At 48.8% G+C, this 23,919-nt stretch overlaps 1 protein-coding gene across 1 annotated transcript in view; it reads left to right on the top strand.

Moving 5' to 3' along the window:
* Nucleotides 1-7,755: 7,755 nt before the first annotated feature.
* The window catches only part of LOC141220356 (uncharacterized), a 140,622-nt gene continuing 124,458 nt past the window's right edge, over nt 7,756-23,919 (top strand). The window contains exon 1 of the mRNA XM_073666283.1: nt 7,756-7,860. Within this exon, the coding sequence (XP_073522384.1) occupies nt 7,756-7,860 (105 nt within the window). The remainder of the gene's footprint in view (nt 7,861-23,919) is intronic.

The following is a 23,919-nucleotide window of genomic DNA, read 5'->3' as shown; positions in this document are numbered from 1 at the left end:
TGGGCTAATTATTCTCTTTTCTCTGCTCTATGTAGAATTAGGAAGACTCTTCCCTGCAAAAATCATTCCCCTCCTGACCCAGCTGCTCTCATCCCCCTGCCAGGGACTTTTGCAGTGACTTATGACTCATACAAGGAAAACTGACCTCCTGTTTCTACATACAGCTTATAAATATTATCAAAAATGTCCAATCACATTGTAAATATAACGACATCCAAAAATGGGTGTGTCGCAATGGACACATGGACAGTGTAGAGCAGGGGTCCTCAAACTACGGCCCGCGGGCCACATGCGGCCCGCGGAGGACTTTTATCCGGCCCGCCGGGCTATGGGCAGAGGAGAGGAGAGCGGTGCCATTGCCCGCCCTTCCGCCCGCTTGCTCAGGGCCCCGGCAGGCGGATACTTACCTCTTCCCGTGCCTCCGCAGATCCGCTGTCTTCCTGCTGTGCGCTTCCTGTGACGTCTCAGGTCAGAGGGTGCGGTGACGTCTTTACACCGCGCCCTCCCGAGTGCTGTCACAGGGAGCGCAGAGCGGGACGCCGCCGCCGCGACGCTGGAGTCCAGACCAGACCAGAGCAGCGGCAGCAGGTGAGGAGGAGTGAGGTGAGTATTGGATTTTTTTTTTTTTTTATGTATGGAGGCATAGGTCATTATATGGGGGGTGACATCCTGCATGGGGTATGATATGGGGGGTGACATCCTGCATGGGGCATTATATGGGGGGGTGACATCCTGCATGGGGAATGATATGGGGGGTGACATCCTGCATGGGGCATTATATGGGGGGGTGACATCCTGCATGGGGCATTATATGGGGGGGGGACATCCTGCATGGGGCATTATATGGGGGTAAAGGGACATCCTGCATGGGGCATAATATGGGGGGGGGTGACATGCTGCATGGGGCATTATATGGGGGGTGACATGCTGCATGGGGCATTATATGGGGGGTGACATGCTGCATGGGGCATTATATGGCGGGTGACATGCTGCATGGGGCATTATATGGGGGGGGGGGGTGACATGCTGCATAGGGCATTATATGGGGGTGGCATCCAGCATGGGGCATTATAAGGGGGAACAGCCTGCATGGGGCATTATAAGGGGTGGAACAGCCTGCATATGGCATTAGAAGGGGGAAACAGCCTGCCTATTGGGAACATTTACCTGCCCATTGAGGACCTATGCTGCCTATTGGGGATATTTACCTGCCTATTGGGGACATTTACCTACCTATTGGGGACATTTACCTGCCTATTGAGGACCGATGCTGCCTATTGGGGACATTTACCTGCCTATTGAGGACCTATGCTGCCTATTGGGGACATTTACCTGCCTACTGAGGACCGATGCTGCCTATTGGGGACCTATGCTGCCTATTGGGTACAGTTACCTACCTAATGAAATACCGGTTGATTTAACTTTACTTGTTCTTCATTTTAAATATTATATTTGTTCCTGTATGGTTTTTTTTAACTACAAAATAAGATATGTGCAGTGTGCATAGTAATTTGTTCATAGTTTTTTTTAAAAAACTATATTCCGGCCCTCCAATGGTCTGAGGGACCGTGAACTGGCCCCCTGTTTAAAAAGTTTGAGGACCCCTGGTGTAGAGGGTTATGTAAAAGAATGGGAAGCCACTAGGCGGCAGCACAACCTCACATAACAGGATTTTTGATCCAGATGGCTGTGAATCTACTAGTCATTAGGTTACCTGACTCAGGGTCCTTCTAAGAATGAAATAATCATTCATAGATCCCAACAGCCAAATGTAGATGTATTGAAGTACAACAGTGAGACATAATACCTGTGTAGGATTGCAGTGCCAAACCCAGGAAAAAAAAACCCAACCCAGACGTACATTTCGGCTTCTGCCTTCTAAAATTTTAAGTGCTATACAATATGATGATTGCAATATATTGAGAATAAAAACTTTGATTATTGCTTCTTTAAAGATGGGTGGGCAGAAGAAACCAAGTTCATTATGAGGTGGACCCCAAATTAACACTTGTGGGGAGGCGCAATTAATTTGTAAAAAACCAAAACACTGGAGTGGTGCTTTTTTTTACTGCATTGCTTGAGTGGCACTTTATATACAATTGCCCGGCCTCATACTCACTTGCTGCCGCCTTTGTTTTCCAGAGTTGCTCCCATCGTTGGCCGGTGAAGAGTGACCTGTTGGCTGCTCCAGTGTTTCATGGAGCTGCGGAGGTCACTTTCCCATACAAGTCTATGAGAGCCTTGTTCTGGCTTCCATAGAATTGCATTGAGATCTTGTGTCGTAGCTTCTGACTTATGCCCAGTCAGCTGCGCTCACAAGATAGTGCCATAGGAACAGAACAGTGCCGAAAAACAGTGAAGACGCCGGAGGGCGAGTATATGTCCAGAGGCCCTACATTTAAAAGAGCCATCCCAGCGCTGAAAACCAAACAAAAAAAGCTGGAGTGGTGCTGTAAGTCCCAACTTTCCATGAGTATCAGGCGGCTCCACCATGCCCTGTCCATGCTCCACCCACTTGGCAGAGCTGGCTGACCCTGGCATGAAAGTGCTAAAAAAGGTCACAATTTTTAATCATTAAGTTGCATATAAGTTTTGACCTGTCAGAGTTCTGCTAGAAATCTATTAAACCCCTTGATTAATTGGGGCCAGATCGGCCGTTACCTTTAGAAACCATTTACCGGCAGCTGATAGTTGTGCACGACCTCTGGACAACAGCGCAGCATTAACATCACCGTTCTCCTGGTCAGTGCAGATCACGGTCGCCATTATAGTCAGATTCTGCAGGCAAAATATAAGAATGAGCCACGTTTCATTGTACAACACACAAACAAGTAGTGTCCTCCTCACCAACCCCTGGACAATCTCCTCACACCACAACTCAGGAATATTAGAGGAGCCCTTCATTATGCTGGTCCTTGTCAGGAGGAGTATAGCGTAAGCTCAGAAGAGGAAGCCATTCCTGGTAAGCAGGTGCCCAGTGTTATAGCGATGATCCTCCTACAGATGCCAGGACCAGAGAATAGAGGCCTGTGCCTCCAACCACAGCAACAACCCATTACAGGGACCGGACAGATCCATAGTGCTATGAGCAGCACTGATCAGCCGCCATGTCCACAATGCAGCAATTACGCATTACAGGGTCCTGACAGATCCATAGTGCTATGAGCAGCACTGATCAGCAGCCATGTCTACACTGCAGCAATTACCCATTACAGGGTCCTGACAGATCCATAGTGCTATGAGCAGCACTGATCAGCCGCCATGTCTACACTGCAGCAATTACCCATTACAGGGTCCTGACAGATCCATAGTGCTATGAGCAGCACTGATCAGCAGTCATGTCCACAATGCAGCAATTACCCATTACAGGGACCTGACAGATCCATAGTGCTATGAGCAGCCATGTCTACACTACAGCAATTACCCATTACAGGGTCCTGACAGATCCGTAGTGCTATGAGCTGCACTGATCAGCAGCCATGTCTACACTGTAGCAATTACCCATTACAGGGTCCTGACAGATCCACTCTGCTATGAGCAGCACTGATCAGCAGCCATGTCTACACTGCAGCAATTACCCATTAGAGGGTCCTGACAGATGCATAGTGCTATGAGCAGCACTGATCAGCCGCCATGTCTGCACTGCAGCAATTACCCTTTACAGGGTCCTGACAGATTCATAGTGCTATGAGCAGCACTGATGAGCAGCCATGTCTACACTGCAGCAAATACCCATTACAGGGACCTCACAGATCCATAGTGCTATGAGCAGCAATGATCAGCAGCCATGTCTACACTGCAGCAATTACCCATTACAGGGACCGGACAGATCCATAGAGCTATGAGCAGCACTGATCAGCCGCCATGTCTACACTGCAGCAATTACCCATTACAGGGTCCTGACAGATCCATAGAGCTATGAGCAGCACTGATCAGCCGCCATGTCCACAATGCAGCAATTACCCATTACAGGGTCCTGACAGATCCATAGAGCTATGAGCAGCACTGATCAGCAGCCATGTCTACACTGCAGCAATTACCCATTACAGGGACCGGACAGATCCATAGAGCTATGAGCAGCACTGATCAGCCGCCATGTCCACACTGCAGCAATTACCCATTACAGGGTCCTGACAGATCCATAGTGCTATGAGCAGCACTGATGAGCAGCCATGTCCACAATGCAGCAATTACCCATTACAGGGACCGGACAGATCCATAGTGCTATGAGCAACAATGATCAGCAGCCATGTCTACACTGCAGTAATTACCCATTACAGGGACCTGACAGATCCATAATGCTATGAGCAGCACTGATCAGCAGCCATGTCTACACTGCAGCAATTACCCATTACAGGGTCCTGACAGATCCATAGTGCTAGGAGCAGCACTGATCAGCAGCCATGTCTACACTGCAACAATTACCCATTACAGGGTCCTGACAGATCCATAGTGCTATGAGCAGCACTGATCAGCAGCCATGTCTACACTGCAGCAATTACCCATTACAGGAACCTGACAGATCCATAGTGCTATGAGCAGCACTGATCAGCAGCCATGTCTACACTGCAGCAATTACCCATTACAGGGACCTGACAGATCCCTATGAGCAGCACTGATCAGCAGCCATGTCTACACTGCAGCAATTACCCATTACAGGGTCCTGACAGATCCATAGTGTTACGAGCAGCACTGATCAGTAGCCATGTCTACACTGCAGGAATTACCCATTACAGGGTCCTGACAGATCCATAGTGCTATGAGCAGCACTGATCAGCAGCCATGTCTACACTGCAGCAATTACCCATTACAGGGACCTGACAGATCCCTATGAGCAGCACTGATCAGCAGCCATGTCTACACTGCAGCAATTACCATTACAGGGTCCTGACAGATCCATAGTGTTAAGAGCAGCACTGATCAGTAGCCATGTCTACACTGCAGCAATCACCCATTACAGGGTCCTGAGAGATCCATAGTGCTATGAGCAGCACTGATCAGCAGCCATGTCTGCACTGCAGCAATTACCCATTACAGGGACCTGACAGATCCATAGTGCTATGAGCAGCAGTGATCAGCCGCCATGTTTACACTGCAGCAATTACCCATTACAGGGTCCTGACAGATCCATAGTGCTATGAGCAGTACTGATCAGCCGCCATGTCTACACTGCAGCAATTACCCATTACAAGGTCCTGACAGATCCATAGTGCTATGAGCAGCACTGATCAGCAGCCATGTCTACACTGCAGCAATTACCCATTACAGTGACCTGACAGATCCATAGAGCTATGAGCAGCACTGATCAGCAGCCATGTCTACATTGCAGCAATTACCCATTACAGGAACCTGACAGATCCATAGTGCTATGAGCAGCACTGATCAGCCGCCATGTCTACACTGCAGCAATTACCCATTACAGGGCCCTGACATCCATAGTGCTATGAGCAGCACTGATCAGCAGCCATGTCTACACTGCAGCAATTAGCCATTACAGGGTCCTGACAGATCCATAGTGCTATGAGCAACAATGATCAGCAGCCATGTCTACACTGCAGCAATTACCCATTACAGGGTCCTGACAGATCCATAGTGCTATGAGCAGCACTGATCAGCAGCCATGTCTACACTGCAGCAATTACCCATTACAGGGACCTAACAGATCCATAGTGCTATGAGCAGCACTGATCAGCCGCCATGTCTACACTGCAGCAATTACCCATTACAGGGTCCTGACAGATCCATAGTGCTATGAGCAGCACTGATCAGCCGCCATGTCTACACTGCAGCAATTACCCATTACAGGGACCTGACAGATCCATAGTGCTATGAGCAGCACTGATCAGCCGCCATGTCTACACTGCAGCAATTACCCATTACAGGGTCCTGACTGATCCATAGTGTTATGAGCAGCACTAATCAGCAGCCATGTCTACACTGCAGCAATTACCCATTACAGGGTCCTGACATCCATAGTGCTATGAGCAGCACTGATCAGCTGCCATGTCTACACTGCAGCAATTACCCATTACAGAGTCCTGACATCCATAGTGCTATGAGCAGCACTGATCAGCCGCCATGTCTACACTGCAGCAATTAACCATTACAGGGTCCTGACATCCATAGTGCTATGAGCAGCACTGATCAGCAGCCATGTCTACACTGCAGCAATTACCCATTACAGGGACCTGACAGATCCATAGTGCTATGAGCAGCACTGATCAGCAGCCATGTCTACACTGCAGCAATTACCCAGTACAGGGACCTGACAGATCCATACTGCTATGAGCAGCACTGATCAGCAGACAGGTCTACACTGCAGCAATTACCCATTACAGGGTCCTGACAGATCCATAGTGCTATGAGCAGCATTGATCAGCAGCCATGTCTACACTGTAGCAATTACTCATTACAGGAACCTGACAGATCCATAGTACTATGAGCAGCAGCCATGTCTACACTGCAGCAATTACCCATTACAGAGTCCTGACATCCATAGTGCTATGAGCAGCACTGATCAGCCGCCATGTCTACACTGCAGCAATTACCCATTACAGGGTCCTGACATCCATAGTGCTATGAGCAGCACTGATCAGCAGCCATGTCTACACTGCAGCAATTACCCATTAGAGGGACCTGACAGATCCATAGTTCTATGAGCAGCACTGATCAGCAGCCATGTCTACACTGCAGCAATTACCCATTACATGGAACCTGACAGATCCATAGTGCTATGAGCAGCACTGATCAGCAGCCATGTCTACACTGCAGCAATTACCCATTACAGGGTCTTGACATCCATAGAGCTATGAGCAGCACTGATCTGCCGCCATGTCTACACTGCAGCAATTACCCATTACAGGATCCTGACAGATCCATAGTGCTATGAGTAGCACTGATCAGCAGCCATATCTACACTGCAGCAATTACCCATTACAGGGACCTGAAAGATCCATAGTGCTATGAGCAGCACTGATCAGCAGCCATGTCTACACTGCAGCAATTACCCATTACAGGGTCCTGACAGATCCATAGTGCTATGAGCAGCACTGATCAGCAGCCATGTCTACACTGCAGCAATTACCCATTACAGGGTCCTGACAGATCCATAGTGCTATGAGCAGCACTGATCAGCAGCCATGTCTACACTGCAGCAGCTCAAAACCATTTGACAAGGAGCAAGGTGGTGGATGTGACTGGTCTGACACCGGGGCCTACTTCTAGTCACGATGTGATTGGTCTTTACATCAGGAGAGACCTGCCACATCTGTCATGGGACCAGTCAGGTCTCTTTCTATAGTCCATAAACTACATTTTCTCTGAAGTGTCAGGATAAAACACATCTGGCTCCATTTCATGTTGTCTGTGGTTTGGGCAACATGAACCTAGTGACAGGTTCCCTCTAAATGCCGTAGACATTGTTTGACAGCAGCTTTATCATGATCCGGATGGCAACAGTTTAGAGCACCCATCGGTTCCCCCTGAAATGCAATGTAGGGTACTAACGGGTAGGCATGGGGGAACCATCACAGGCTCTGGCACAGCCATAAAAGACCAATTAAAATGTGACCCTTCTGGGTAGAAAGTAGAAACCAGCTTTGATTGTTCAGGTCAGCTTTAGTGATGCCAATCAGTGCCAAAAATAGAAAGAAAACAACAAAAAAAAAACCACAAACCTGGATTAAATTGTGTGCATGGGGGAGGGTGTTTCTTGCCTTTTCACTGCACCTGGAGATTCCCGATTTATGGGGTAAAATGAATGGTGTCATTCAAAATTACTACCCAACTCATGAGAACAAGGCCTTACATGGCTGTGTGCACAGAAAACTAAAGCACAAAGTGGAACAGTTCATGAACACGGTGCGGCCAGAAATGCCACAATAAGTGATCCCCGGATCAGCGGCCCATAGACCAGGAGCAGTGCGTGGCCTCAGCTCCTCCGCCAGGCAGCACAGGGCTGCAGCACAGCTCAGGATAGGAGGCGCCGCAGCAGTGTAAGAAGTTATTGCCCTAGGAAGGCAACAACCAGCACAGGTGAGGCGCACAGAGACTGCAGAGTCCTGGTGTCTGCGCAGCGCAGTGAATGGGTTTAGGATACAGCAGCAAACACCATCACAGCACAAGAGCGACAAATCAGAGCTTTTACTCCAGAAGAGGCATAAGACAGGAATAAGACAAGAAGTCTTTTTTACATAATGCAAATTTGCACAGTGTGACGGCAGCAAGACACAGAAGAAGCTTCATTCAGCGACGTGCGCCTCTTAATGATCATCCTCCAGTAAGATCGGCTCATGCACAACTCCAGTCTTATCAGCCCAAATGATTGCTGTGTGGATACTCCCAATCCAAGTCACTGTCTAGGGGACGTCCTGCCAAACACATCACCAGACCACTGTACCGGATACAAGAGTCTTCAGTCACCAGACTCCTCAATGGCCCCACATCCATTACTGCAATGAAGTAAAGGAATCTGTCACCAGGCTTTTAACACCTAATCTAAGAGCAGCATAATGTACAAACAGAGCAGGATTCCAGCAATGTGTCACTTACTGGGCTGCTTGCTGTAGTTATAAAGTCAGTTTTATCAGCAGGAGATTATCTAGATATATAAATCTGCACCAGGTAGTCCAACCCCACCACCGATTATAAGATTTCTGTGTACACTGCATACTCTGAAATCTGCCAACCAGCGGTGTTATACAGAGCTCAGCAGTCAGAGAAATGCCGCAGGTAGAATTTTTTAATCAAAATCGCAGCAAGTGACATCACTGGAATCAGGGTCTCTGCACCTACATTATGTCACTCTCCGATGAGGTAGCAAAAACCTGCTGAGATTCCCTTTAAGGGTGCAGTTATCAAGGAGGGCTTTAAAGAGAACCTGTCACCAGATTGAGCCCATGAACAAATGCCACCACTTTTACTGCATCCCACAAACGTGTCCATCAGCTCCTGACTCCCCCTGTGTACCCCAAATAATACCATTTGATCTGCTCCCACTATGTAAATGAGGGTGGTCCAGTCTTATGATCGTCCTCGCTGCGGCCTCTGTCCCTCTCTGCTCCTAATCAGCAGTGCGCCTAGCAGCATCGGAATAAGCTACTGCACAGGCCAGCGATATCAGCTCGCTGCTCACATGAAACAAAGCTATGCGCGGTGCTGTTGTATGCGCTGCTCACAGTAGGGCAGAGCAGAGTGCGCCAGTGCGGTGCCATGAAGCTACTGCGCAGGCGCGAACTCTCTGTTCACTATGTGGATGACACGTCACATCTATCATAGGAGGATGCGTTTAGGAACGGAGAGAGGGACAGACACCGCAGCGAGGAAACCCATCAGACCGGACCACCCTCATTTACATACAGAGCAGATCAAGTGGTATTATTTGGGGTATATAGGGGGAGTCAGGAGCTGACATGTTTGTGAGATGCAGCACAGGAGCAGTAAAGGTGGTGGCATTTGTTCATAGACTCACACTGGTGACAGGTTCCCTTTAATAGCTGGAATCCCACAGATGTAAATGGTACGGGCTGATGCAGCAAAGCTTTCACCAGAAATCTGACAAAAGCTGCAAAGTTTAAGCCCAACTCAGTTGAGCCATCATGTCAGTTTCTCCCAGGGTCAACAAAATGGGCAGAGGTGGCGCAGGGGCATGGTGGCCGCTGCTCATCGTACAGACAAGTAGAGACGTTCACTACAAGTATTAGGCCAACATGGGCTGGATTAGGATTATGGGCACAGGTGTACAACATCATCTGACACTCCTGACTCATGAAGAGGTTTGCCTGACGAGCTAGGACTCCAGGACAGCCGCTCATCAAGACCAGCACCAACAACACTGCTCTTCATTAGTGATGGGCGAGCACTAAAATGCTCGGGTCGAGCACATTGGAATACTCGGGTGCTCGACCCGAGCAACAAGCCCAAAGTAAGTCTATGGGAAACTTGAGGATTTTTCAGGCGGCTCCCCTTGGCGGTCTGCAGAGGGCCTAAAAATTGCCCAAATCAATGGGAAATGTGCTCAAATGACATGGGAACAACATGGGGAAGACCCCTGGAAGCATCTCTGACTCCCAGGTCACTGCTGTCAACAATGTTGTCAGAGGTATTACGCCACTTTTACGGACTCACAATAAAACATACAAAAACGAAACCATAATGGATTTTCCTGGGAAATATGTTAAGGAACATTCCAGGGTAATGACTTGTATATAAGGCAAAATAAATAACCAAAAACAAAAATACTCCTCCACACCTTGGGCTATGTTCAAACTTAGCGTTTTTGCATTGCTTTCACCTGTGACAAATGCATTCACCGGGAAATGTCATTTTAACATTTTACAACCTTATCTGGCCATGTGGTGTAGGACACATCAGACACATCCTGTTTTATTTATGATGGAGGGACTCTGAAAGCCGCAAACCTATTTTTAGGGCCATCATGCGGCCTTTACTATTCTTAGAGAGCCATCAGCTGGCTAGGCTTTGCTGTTCCCATTACTAAAGAGTGGGTCTCCTATACTGTTATTGCGTATGCAGTGAGTGGCTGGGCTGCCAAAAATTGGGAGGCACTCCAATGCCCCTTGGAAGAGACGTGGAGGAGGGCCTCATAAAAAAAAAAAGGTTCCCATTAGAAAGGAGCGGGTCTCCTATACTTGTAATGCCCATGCACTAAGTGTATAGGCTGACAAACATTTACCCCTGGGGGGTATACATGAACATACGGCATAAAAAAAAAAATTTTTAAGGGCATCATAAACACCCTTTAAAAAAATTATGTGGGTGTTGCATCACGGAGCACGGTCACGCTGGTGATATGGTGGTGGAGGATGAGGAGAAGGAGGAGGACAAGAGCAAATAGCCAAAATTAGGAAGCATATACCCATGTGTGGGTGTGAAAAGGTGCATGGGAATACACCTTCCAAGAAAAGACACTGGCTTTGAGTTTATGTTACACTGCTATCATTCGGTGGTGTTGAGAAGTCTGGCCCAATCCAGTCCTTGTTCATTTTTATAAGAGTCAGCCTGTCAGCATTTTCAGTTGACAGGCGGATGCGCTTATCAGTTATAATTCCACCAGCGACACTAAAAACCCGCTCTGACAAAATGCTAGCGGCAGGGCAGGTCAGGACCTCCGAGGCGTAGAGAGCCAGTTCACTCCACGTATCCAGCTTGGATACCCAATAATTATAAGGCACACAGGAATTACAGAGGATGTTGGTACGGTCGGCAAGGTACTCCCTCAGCATCTTCCCAAACTTTGCAGTCCTTTTGAGATTACCCCGAGCCTCAGGACCTGTGCGATGGGAGGGGCTGAGAAAATTCTCCCAGAACCAGAAATTTTGAGAACGCGAGGGTCATGGGAAAGGCAGCGTAACAAACTTAGCCATGCGTGCCAGACTGCTAACAGGCAAGACTTCCGTGTCCTCACCAAGAGGACTGACCATGCTCTCCTCCTTCTCCTCTCTGTCCTCAGGTCATCCACGCTGAACAGACGGTATGACAGTAGTGCAGGTAGTACCATCTATAGCGCATGAACCTAGCTCCTGTCATTCCTCCTCCTCATTGTCACCCAATCCAAGTTGGGATGAGATGAGGCTGGGCTGTGTGTAATCACCCTGTATGGTTCCTTGCTCCATCTCATCGTGCTCCGCCTGCAATGCACCCTCTTTTATTGTGAGCAGAGAGCGTTTCAGAAGACAGAGAAGCGGGATGGTGACGCTAATTATGGCATCATCGCCACTCACCATCTTGGTTGAGTCCTCAAAGTTTTGGAGGATATGTCTGACATCCATGTCCACTCCTGAGGTCTTATGTGTGGAGTCTGAACTGAATACCGACGGCTTTGTTGATGCTGGTAGTCAACAACTGCTCTCTTCTGCTCACAAATCCTTCCCAACATCTGCAGTGTAGAGTTCCAACACATGGGGACATCACATACCAGTCTGAGCCGGAAGCTGCAAATGCTGCTGAAACACAAGGGTGGCGGAAGCTGTAGGCGATTTTCTAAAATGGGCACACAGGCGGCGAACTTTAACAAGCAGATCCGGCAGCTCCGGGTAGGATTTGAGAAACCGCTGAACCACGAGGTTAAGCACAGGGGCCAGGAATGGTACATATGTGAGCTCGCCTCGCCTCAGAGCCACCACCATGTTCCGGCCATTGTCACACACGACCATGCCTGGCTTTAGGTTCGGCGGTGTGAGCCACAGATCTGCCTGCTCTTTCAGAGCTGTTCACAACTCTTCAGCATTGTGCGCTTTGTCACATAAGCATATTAGCTTCAGCACAGCCTGTTGCCGCTTGGCCGAGGCAGTGCTTTCAGCTTGTGACTGATGTGGTCATTTCGGAGATGGAGGAGGCTGAGGTGCAGGAGCTGTAGACTGTGGGGGCAACCCCGATTGACCTAGGGTCCGCAATCCTTAACCCAGTGTGCCGTGATTGAGATGTACTGTCCCTGCCCACAAGCACTTGTCCACGTGTCCGTGGTTAGGTGGACTTTCCCAATAACTGCGTTGTTCAAGGCACGGCTAATGTTTTGGGACACGTGCTTGTGTAATGCGGCACACGGGGAGAAATAGTGGGTGCAGGGGACCGAGTACCGAGGGACGGTGGCCGCCGCCATCAGGTTGCGGAATGCTTCCACCTCCATGAGCCTAAAAGGCAACATTTCAAGTGTAAGCAGTCGTGAAATGTGGGAATTTAGTAGTGTGGCCTGTGGGGCGTTGGCTGCGTATTTGCGCTTGCGTTCCAAGGTCTGGGGTATGGACAACTGGACGCTGCGCTGGGACAAGGACGTGCTTCCTGATGCTGCTACTTGATAGAGTGTGCAACGACTGGTGCAGGGAAGGAGGCATCTTCGCATGCATTATGGACAGGGGATTGGCTTGCATGCACAACAGCGGAAGAAGCAGTGGTGCCACCTGCAGACACTGTTCCTGGACCCTGGGGTTTGGCCCACAAAGTCGGGTGCTTTGCTGCCAAGTGCCTGATCATGCTGGTGGTGGTCAGGCTGCTAGTTTTGTCACCACTGCTGATGCTGGCCTGGCAGGTGGTGCAAATGGCCTTTTTGGGGTTATCAGCAGAGTCTTTAAAAAACAACCAGACTCGGGAAGACCGAACAGTTGCACTGGCAACTTCCTTTGTGTTGGTGTTACGGGGAACGGTTGCCTGCCTTCTGTCTGCGGCCACCACACTGCTTTTTCTTGCCTGTTGGGGTGTTCTGCCTCCCTCCCCGTGTGCTGCTCTCTTCTCTCTGCATCTCCTCCTGCCAGGTTGGGTCAGGTACTATATCATCCACCACCTCGTCTTCCACTTCTGCACCCTGGTTCTCCTGACTTTCTGGCAATTGTGTCTCATCATCGTCCACCTCTTGTGACAGTTTCCCACCGTCGCCTTCGTGTGGCCGTGGCTGCTCAAATATTTGGGCATCGCTACATGCAATCTCCTCTTGCCCCGCTTCAAGTGGACCGGGCAAGAGGCCCGAATCTATAAATTGAAAAGTGAACAACTCTTCAGAGTGTCCAAGTGTGGGATCAGTTGTCTCCGGGCACGCGGCATGGTGGGAGGAAGGAGGTTCAGGGTGAGGAATATGCGGTCCAGACTCACTGGCCACTGAGACTTGACCGTTTGGAAGACAGGTTGGTGGTGGCTAAGTGACTGGAAGCATTATCTGCTATCCAACCAATGATCTTTTCACACTGCTCTGCGTTCAATAGTGGTGTTCTGCAGTCCCCTATTAATTGGGAGAGGAAGGTGGAGCGAGAAGATGTGGGTGTTTGTTGCGGCACAATTTCAGCTTGCCCACGGCCTTGGCCTCTGCATGCACCATCACCATCACATTCAGTTGCCCCTTCCCTTGCCCATTTTAGCAAACTGGTGTCAATTGCAACAAAATTTTAATGGAGGCCAGAAATGGCAATATTTTCAGAGCAATTATATGTGATCCGTGTGACGGACAAACAGTTTTAAATAGCTGGACTTTTAGCGCTGTAATATGAAAAGGACCTGGCTGTATTCTGCAGTGCCAACAAGCAAATGGCGCAGATAAATGGTGTTCTCAGACTTGCTTTTTAAGCAAATAATGAGGATTAAGATCCAAAAAAAAATTATTCCTGGCCCCTGAGACCTGAGACTATGTCTAGAATTGTCTAACAGCAGCAGACAGAACTGGAATGGAGCCTCTTGTGCTATTTGCACTGCAGTCTGCTATATACCCTGCCTGACTGATATCTCTGCAGATGGATTAGTCCTCAGAAGGACTGTTTGTTGAGATGGATATGTGTAACATACTTCTGTTCTCCCTACACTACCTAATAAACAAGCAAATCTCTCCCTAGCTCAGCAGCACCTCTCCCTACACTGTCTGATTCCGGAGTGACTGACGAGCGCAGCGGCCCCAGGTCTGATATAGACCTGATGACTCTGTGCGGCCAGCCAATCACTGTAATGCCACAACCAACATGGCTGCGGCATTACAATGAGTGGCAGGCAATCCCTGCATGTTCATTAGCTCGGTAAAGAGCAACAAACATGCAGGGAGGGGACTCGAGCTCCCGCCGAGCAACCCCGGAAATACTCAGCGAGCACCACCGAGCATGCTCGCTCATCACTAGTCTTCATGCATCAGGTCCATGTATTTAGCAGTACATGATTCATCTGCACTACCACAGACTGTAGAGACAAGGAGAAGAGGAAACCCCAGAGAATTAGTAGGGAGGTTTCTCTCTAACTACAGAAGCCGGGCGAAGAGCAGCTCATCATTCAGCCCCATGCTATACCTGTATCCACCACCAGGGGGAGCCTAGGGAACAGACTTGGGTTATAGAATCCATATATGAAATCCTATGCACAGAGCTCCCCCTACTGGTGTCTAGCAGCAGCGCAAGACTAGAGTAAGCCACAGGAGCGCCAACATCGCGACATTACAGCTCCCAGCACCATCAGGACATAGGCGGGCATGCTGGGAGTTGTAGTTTCACGGCAGCGCTTGTCATGTAACGGAGGTAATAAGACGCCATACCACAAACCGCCCTCCACCAGCAGCGTAACAGGCAGGGAAGCCGGGAACGTATTCACAGACGGTTACTAGACACAGCCTGACAGCCGCTCCTGAGAGCGGACCGGGCACCGATAAAGAGCATGGCCGGGAAGCCGGAACCGCCGATACAGAACGCGGCTGTCATCAGCGCGTCCTGATTGGTCGCTGCCCCGGCACCTCTGTAATCTGATTGGATAATGGACGGGCCGCTCTTATTGGCTGGAGACACGTTACCTACTCGCCTGTAATAGCGCTATAATAGTCCTGTTATCACTGTACAGGGGAGGAGCTTGGCTGCGCTTTATAGGGGGGGTTATAGGATTTCATCCCTGGTGGGTCTCATCTGTTTTATCTTATGTAACGTAAATCTGTAGGCTCCAAGATACATAAAAGCACGGGGTTTCCTGTGTCCCTGCTGGGCTCTTGTTATTCTCAGCTGGGGATACCCGTGTTACATTGTGGGGTCCAGCACAGAGTCTCGCAGTGTCTGCCAGTAAGGCTGTGTTCACACTGCGCCTCTCACAGGCGGATTCCGCCACAGAAAGCCCCTGAGGAAGCCGGAGGCCGCTGCCAGGAATAGACGGAGTCTCTGTACTCCCTCGCGGGGCCCATGGCGGCTCAGACACGTCTCTTATCAAACCACAGAGAAGTGTCCCCTCCGTCCTCCGCTCCGTCCTCCCCTCCGCTCCGTCCTCAGTTTCTTCCTCCCCTCCGCTCCGTCCTCCGCTCCGTCCTCCCCTCCGCTCCGTCCTCAGTTTCGTCCTCCCCTCCGCTCCGTCCTCAGCTCCTCTATCCTCCGCTCCGTCCTCCCCTCCGCTCCGTCCTCCGCTCCTCTGTCCTCCGCTCCGTCCTCCGCTCCGTCCTCTGCTCGTCCTCAGCTCCGCTCCGTCCTCCGCTCCGTCCTCCCCTCCGTCCTCCGCTCAGTCCTCTGCTCGTCCTCAGCTCCTCTCCGTCCTCCTCTCGTCCTCCGCTCTGTGCTCCGCTCCTCTGTCCTCCGCTCCTCTGTCCTCCGCTCCTCTGTCCTCCGCTCCGTCCTCCGCTCCGTCCTCCGCTCCGTCCTCAGCTCCGTCCTCCGTTTCGTCCTCCCCTCCTCTCCGTCCTCAGCTCCTCTATCCTCCGCTCCGTCCTCCCCTCCGCTCTGTCCTCCTTTCCTCTGTCCTCCGCTCCAGCCTCCCCTCCGTCCTCTGCTCCGTCCTCTGCTCGTCCTCCGCTCTGTCCTCTGCTCCGTCCTCCGCTCTGTCCTCCGCTCCTCTGTCCTCCGCTCCTCTGTCCTCCGCTCTGTCCTCCGCTCCGTCCTCCGCTCCGTCCTCCGCTCCTCTGTCCTTCGCTCCGTCCTCCCCTCTGCTCCGTCCTCCGCTCTGTCCTCCGCTCCTCTGTCCTCCGCTCCGTCCTCTGCTCCTCTGTCCTCCGCTCCGTCCTCTGCTCCGTCCTCTGCTCCTCCGTCCTCCGCTCTGTCCTCCGCTCCTCCGTCCTCTGCTCGTCCTCTGCTCCTCCTTCCTCCGCTCTGTCCTCCGCTCCTCTGTCCTCCGCTCCTCTGTCCTCCGCTCCTCTGTCCTCTGCTCCTCTGTCCTCTGCTCCGTCCTCCGCTCTGTCCTCCGCTCCTCTGTCCTCCGCTCCTCTGTACTCCGCTCCTCTGTCCTCCACTCCTCCGTCCTCTGCTCCGTCCTCTGCTCGTCCTCCGCTCTGTCCTCCGCTCCTCCGTCCTCCTCTCTGTCCTCCTCTCCTCCGTCCTCCTCTCTGTCCTCCTCTCCTCCGTCCTCCTCTCTGTCCTCCGCTCCTCTGTCCTCCGCTCCGTCCTCTGCTCCGTCCTCTGCTCGTCCTCCGCTCTGTCCTCCTCTCCTCCATCCTCCTCTCTGTCCTCCTCTCCTCCGTCCTCCTCTCTGTCCTCTGCTCCTCTGTCCTCCGCTCCTCTGTCCTCCGCTCCGTCCTCTGCTCCTCTGTCCTCCGCTCCGTCCTCTGCTCCTCTGTCCTCCTCTCCGTCCTCTGCTCCGTCCTCTGCTCGTCCTCCGCTCTGTCCTCCGCTCCTCCGTCCTCCGCTCTGTCCTCCGCTCCTCTGTCCTCCGCTCCGTCCTCTGCTCGTCCTCCGCTCTGTCCTCTGCTCCTCCGTCCTCCGCTCTGTCCTCGTCTCCTCTGTCCTCCGCTCCGGCCTATACGGGACAAGGCAGGAGAAGGAGCAGAAGATGTCGGGGGGGTCTGGGCTTTTCCCATTGTTAATAAACCACAAGTGTCTCTTCATTATTTAGTGGAACGAGACCGAAAAACCACAATAAAGAAAACGCCGCAAAAACCGTGAGAAAGGCTGTGTGACCACTATGCGTTTTTTAAGCATTTCCACAGCGGCAATTCCGCTGCAGAAACGCTTAAAAAAAACGCTTGGTAGAAGGTCTGCCATGTTCCCCAATGATGATCCGCATGTGCTGTGCACATGTTGTGGAAATTTCCGCTGTGGATTATCATTGCGGAAAAATCCGCAGCACAACCAATTATTTTGCGGAATCGAGGCGTTTTCGCCGCCATTGACTTGCATGGAATCCGCATCACTGCATCTGCACATGCGGATATCATGCGGTTCAATGCGCGGATGGTACCAGGGTTTGGAGAAGAGGAGACTCTGCTCCGGAATCGGGTACCATAGCACCTGTAAAAAAAAGAATAAAATCAAAAATATACATTATACTTACCTTCTGATGGCCCCCCGGTGTCCTTGTCCTGGCTTGCCGGCAGCTTGTGGTGGACTAAAAGGACCTGCGGTGACATCATTTAGTCATGTGACGGGTCACTCAACCTCTGACGTCGGCGGTCGCGTGACCCGTCACATGAGTAAATGATGGCATGGCAGGTCCTTTTAGTCCACCGCGAGCTGCCGGCAAGCCAGGACAAGGACACCGGGGGCCATCAGAAGGTAAGTATAATATTTATTTTTTACCATTCTTTAGGGTCACACTATATAAATCCATGCCGGTTGCATGGATTTATATAGTGTGACCAAGTTGTCAAGCACTTTCTAAGTGATGCTAAAATCGCTTGGAAAGCGCTTGTCAACCCGCATGCGGAAATGCATGTGAAGAACGTTTCACATCCACATCTCCCTGGCAGGAAAATGCATGTACAATCCGCATGTACAATCCGCATGTACAATCCGCATGTACAATCCGCATGCGGTTTTTCTGCCAAGGAGATGCAGAAACGCTCAGGAAAAAATCCGGAGCATTTCTGCATCGTGGGCACATAGCCAAAAACTATAAAAAAAAGTCCTGGAAAAACACTAAAGGGAAAATGCTCAGGAGACGACCGAAAAACACCCAAAAGAAGATTCAGGTAACATGTCAGAGAGTCTAAGGAACGTGGTGTGAACACAGACCTGAGGCCGGAGACACTGAGGATTATACTGGGCTCTTCCAGCTAAACTCACTGCAGCAAAATCCACATAAACCTGCACTTCAGCTCTGCTTGTATACAGCTTATATATATCCTGTATACAGCTTGTATGTATCCTGTATACAGCTTGTGTATATCCTGTATAAAGCATGTATGTATCCTGTATACAACTTGTGTGTATCCTGTATACAGCTTGTGTGTATCCTGTATACAGATTGTATGTATCCTGTATACAGCTTGTGTGTGTCCTGTATACAGCTTGAATGTATCCTGTATACAGCTTGTGTATATCCTGTATACAGCTTGTGTGTATCCTGTATACAGCTTGTGTGTATCCTGTATACAGCTTGTATGTATCCTGTATACAGCTTGTGTGTGTCCTGTATACAGCTTGAATGTATCCTGTATACAGCTTGTGTGTGTCCTGTATACAGCTTGTATGTATCCTGTATACAGCTTGTATGTATCCTGTATACGGCTTGTATGTGTCTTTTATGTATCCTGTATACAGCTTGTATGTGTCATGTATGTATCCTGTATACAGCTTGTGTATATCCTGTATACAGCTTGTATGTATCCTGTATACAGCTTGTGTGTATCATGTATACAGATTCTGTGTATCCTGTATACAGCTTGTGTGTATCCTGTATGTGTCTTGTATGTATCCTGTATACAGCTTGTGTGTATCCTGTATACAGCTTGTGTGTATCCTGTATACAGCTTGTGTATATCCTGTATACAGCTTGTGTGTATCCTGTATACAGCTTGTATGTATCCTGTATGCAGCTTGTGTGTATCCTGTATACAGCTTGTGTGTATCCTGTATACAGCTTGTGTGTATCCTGTATACAGCTTGTGTTTATCCTGTATACAGCTTGTATATATCCTGTATACAGCTTGTGTGTATCCTGTATATAGCTTGTGTGTGTTCTGTATACAGCTTATGTGTATCCTGTATACAGCTTGTGTGTATCCTGTATACAGCTTGTGTGTATCCTGTATACAGCTTGTATGTGTCTTGTGTGTATCCTGTATACAGCTTGTGTGTATCCTGTATACAGCTTGTGTGTATCCTGTATACAGCTTGTATGCAGCTTATATGTGAATTGTAGGCAGATTCTGTGCCTCTTATATGTATCTTGTGTGCATCTTGTATGCTGCTTGTATGTAATGTCGTGGGAGCCCTTCCAAGAAGAGCTAATTTGGATTGAGATAACAAATTCTCTCTAAATCTGTCTGCCATTTTTGGTTCAAATTAGAGAAATAGAATCAATACGAAGCATCGGAGATAAGAGAATAACTCACAGCCAGTGTCTGAGTGCACAATTCTTGTCTGAGTCTCAGAAGCCCAGTCACATATATTTATTACAACAACAGAGATATGAAAAGGGGAATGTCTTTACAGGCTTTACATCACCTAATGCTGCAGATATTTTAATTGGGGAAAGAAAGCATTTTAATTGGAAATAACAGCATCGTAAATTATGGAAACATCTGCAGTTGTCCTTGAAACTAAAATTAGCTCTATCCAATTAACTATACTTAAAAAAAACAGAGGAAAGTGTAACAGAAACACAGCTCTACTGTTATGATCTGCAACATGAGCTAAGGAAAGATAGGGGAAAGCTGTCCCTACAGTAAGACTAAGCTGAATCCCTACGATGTAGCGGGCTGCCTGTTCCTAGCGAACAGACCCGCCTTAGTCCTCGGCTAGTCTGATCGAAGACCTATAGCATTAGGGGAGGGGTCCCTAAAAGAACTAAGTACTGGGACAAAAATGAGACACCTCCTAAACAGAGAAGTTGTTGCAGAACACAAAAGACAAACTGACAAAAAGGTACTAAAGGTCCCAGAAGGACCAAGCGAACTGACAGAGAAAGGCACCGAAGTACCTGGCTAGAGAAACAGTCAAACACTGAAGTCCAGCACAGCCAAAAGGGCGGAGCTGGAATATAAAGGCAGATGGTCATGTCACTGCAAAACACAAGATGGAAAAAACAAACAGGAAGGTTCTAACAGTACCCCCTATTTTATGAGAATCCTCCGGATCCTCCAGGTCCAGGCCTATCCGGAAACCTCTTGTGGAAAGCTCTGACTAGCCTAGAGGCAGAGACATCATCTGCCCTTACCCAGAAGTTATCCTCGGGACCGAAACCTTTCCATGAGACAAGATACTGCAATCTCCCTCTATGCCATCTAGAATTCAAGATATGAGAAATTTCATATTCACCGTCTTCCACCACAGGTGGAACTGTGACAGTGGCATCCCTATCTGATACATCAGCCTTTTTCAACAAGGAAACATGAAACACAGGATTAATCTTCCAGGAAGTAGGGATATCCAACCTAACAGCAGAGGGGTTAACAACCTGAAGCACTTTAAATGGCCCCTCAAACTTAGGACCCAATTTTTTAGAGGGAATCCTCAACCGCAGGTTCTTTGAGGACAACCAAACCATGTCACCCACAGTAAACAAAACCTCCTTACGTTTCCTGTCAAAATACTTCTTGGACTTCTTGTTAGCCTCTTGAAGGTTGCAACGTACATTAGTCCAAACTCTCTCCAAATCACCAGAAAAATTCTCCCCCTCCGGCACCGCCGACCCCAATTTGGAGAACGAACCAAAAGACGGATGTCTCCCAGTACAACAAAAAAAAGGAGAACACCCAGCAGAGGAGGATGTATGATTGTTAAGAGCAAATTCTGCGAGAGGCAGAAACTCAGACCACGCCTATTGATTGTCCGCCACAAAACAACGCAAAAACTGTTCAACATTCTGGTTCTTTCTTTCAGTCTGTCCATTAGACTCAGGATGATACCCAGATGAAAATGACAAATGGACTCCCAACCTGTCACAAAAAGCACGCCAAAAGCGAGCCACAAACTGAGGCCCTCTATCAGAAACAATATCCGTGGGAATGCCATGGAGCTTGACAATCTCCTTAACAAACGCCTTAGCGAGTGTCTTGGCGCAGGGCAACTTAATGAATGGAACCAAATGACACATCTTACTAAAATGGTCCACGACCACCCAGATGACAGTAAAACCCTCAGACACAGGAAGATCAGTAATGAAATCAATTGTGAGATGCGTCCAAGGCGCACTAGGAACCTCCAGAGGGCAAAGCAACCCCGCAGCAGGGGTATGTGAAGCCTTTGACCTAGCACACACAGTTCATTGACGCACCCACTTGATGACTTCCTTCTGCCATCCAGGCCACCAAAAACTGTGACTCATAAGTCTCTTAGTCACCGAAATTCCTGGATGACCTGCCAACCGAGACTCATGACACTCCACAAACAAATCTCTCCTAAAGGCTTTAGGCACGAACAATCTCCCATGGGGAGTGTTAGATGGAGCATCATCTTGAGCTTTCAGAATCCCATTCTCCAAAACGGAGTCCAATGCCGCCACCACAACTCCTTTCTGTAAAATGCTCTCCTGCTCCTCGGCACCAACCATAGGAGAAAAACTGCGAGATAAAGCATCGGCTTTAACATTCTTAGTACCAGGGATATAGGAAACAGAAAAATGAAACAGAGAAAAAAAAAAGCCCACCTAGCTTGACGGGCATTCAAGCGCTTGGCAGCATCCAGATAGATCAAATTCTTATGAACTGTGAAAACCTGAATAGCGCCTTCCAAAAAATGACGCCAATGTTCAAACGCGAGTTTAATAGCCTGCAACTCATAATTCAGTTCAGTTTCCGAAAATTTTTTCGAAAAGAAGGCACATGGATGTACTCCATCCTTGTTCTCCTGAGACTAAACTGCTCCGACCCCCACCGATGAAGCATCGACCTCGACCAAAAAAGGCTTGGTCTCATCAGGCTGCATAAGGATAGGGGCAGAACTGAACCTCTCTTTGAGATACTCAAACGCTTCAATGGCCTCAGTAGTCCACTGGACCGTATTCGCACCTTTCCTGGTGAGATCGGTCAGAGGCTTAACAATTATAGAAAAATTCTTAATGAATTTCCTGTAATAATTGGCAAAACCCAAAAATCTCTGTATAGATTTCAAACCAATAGGCCTAGGCCATTCATGCACAGCCTGAACCGTCACCGGGTCCATCTCAAAGCCCTCGCTGGAGACAATGTAGCCCAAAAAACTAATTCTCTGCACAGCGAACTCACATTTCTCCAGCTTAGCAAAGAGTGAATTATCACTCAACAACTGCAAAACTTCACGTACACTCTGCCAATGGGACTCTAGATCTGGTGAATAAATCAAAATGTCATCCAAATACACAACCACATTCTTACCAATCAAAGGTCTCAGGATGTCATTAATAAGGTTCTGAAAAAATGAAGGTGCATTGGTAAGATCAAAAGGCATCACCAGATTCTCAAAATGACCTACCGGAGTGTTAAAAGCAGTTTTCCATTCATCACCCTCCTTCACTCGTAACAAATTGTATGCCCCCCGGAGATCAATTTTAGAGAACCACTTGGCCCCCACCAACTGGTTAAACAAGTCAGGAATTAACGACAATGGGTAGGAGTTGCGTACGGTAATCTTATTAATTTCACAAAAATCCAGACATGGACGTAAACTCCTGTCCTTTTTTTTTAACAAAGAAAAATCCAACTGCCAGAGGCGACTTAGAAGGTCTAATGTGACCAGCAGCCAGGCTAGTCTATGTACTCCTCCAAGGCCTTTCTTTCAGGAATAGTCAGATTAAATAAGCGACTCTTGGGAAGAGTAGCTCCAGGAACAAACTCAATGGCGCAATCATAATCCCTATGGGGAGGTAAAACTTGCGACTCCTCCTCTGAAAACACCCTCCAAAAATCCTGAATAGGTACAGGTAATTCCCCTTTTTCCACAGCCGCAATGCGACCATTACAACATCTATCATAGTACTTCGGACTCCCAAGACTTAATAACATTAGTAGACCAGTCCAGTAAAGGATTGTGTAGTTTTAACCAAGGCAAAGCTAAAACGACCGGAGAGGGTAAATTATCTAATACAACCAAGTCCAAATTTTCTTGGTGAACTCCATTGATAGTGAGGGGAAATGCAGCAACCTTGTGAGTAATACATTTCAAGGGAGTGTTATCAATTGCAATCACAGAAATAGGTGATGACAAAGGTTTGGATTCCAATTTAAGGTTTTCCAAAAACCCTTTATCAATCACATTAAGTGTTGAACTACAATCCACAAATACCTGAAATTCAATCAAATTTTCCTGCAAAGTAGTACTCCCTGAAAGAAATACTCCTGCGGAGCGTAAACAAGCAATACGGGTGTAACTGACCTTTTTTTTTTCTTTACTTAAACAAAGCTTATAATCCTTAATCAAATGGTCAGCTTTATCACAATAAAGACACAATCCCTCCGCAACCTCCGGTCTCTTTCCTGAGAGCGGAGTGACATCGCCCCAACCTCCATCGGTTCTCCGCCGTCAGAGCAGATTTTCTGGGGACTAGGACCTGACGTTAAAGGAGTTTTTACCTCATTAACCCTGGACCTCAGTCTCCTGTCCACACGAACAGCTAATT

Source organism: Phyllobates terribilis, unplaced genomic scaffold, assembly GCF_046119375.1.
Source record: "Phyllobates terribilis strain yellow unplaced genomic scaffold, ASM4611937v1 Scaffold_283__1_contigs__length_2490627, whole genome shotgun sequence".
Lineage (NCBI taxonomy): Eukaryota > Metazoa > Chordata > Amphibia > Anura > Dendrobatidae > Phyllobates > Phyllobates terribilis.
The sequence above is the reverse complement of the archived record's forward strand: the minus strand, read 5'-3'. Positions and strand labels throughout refer to the sequence as shown.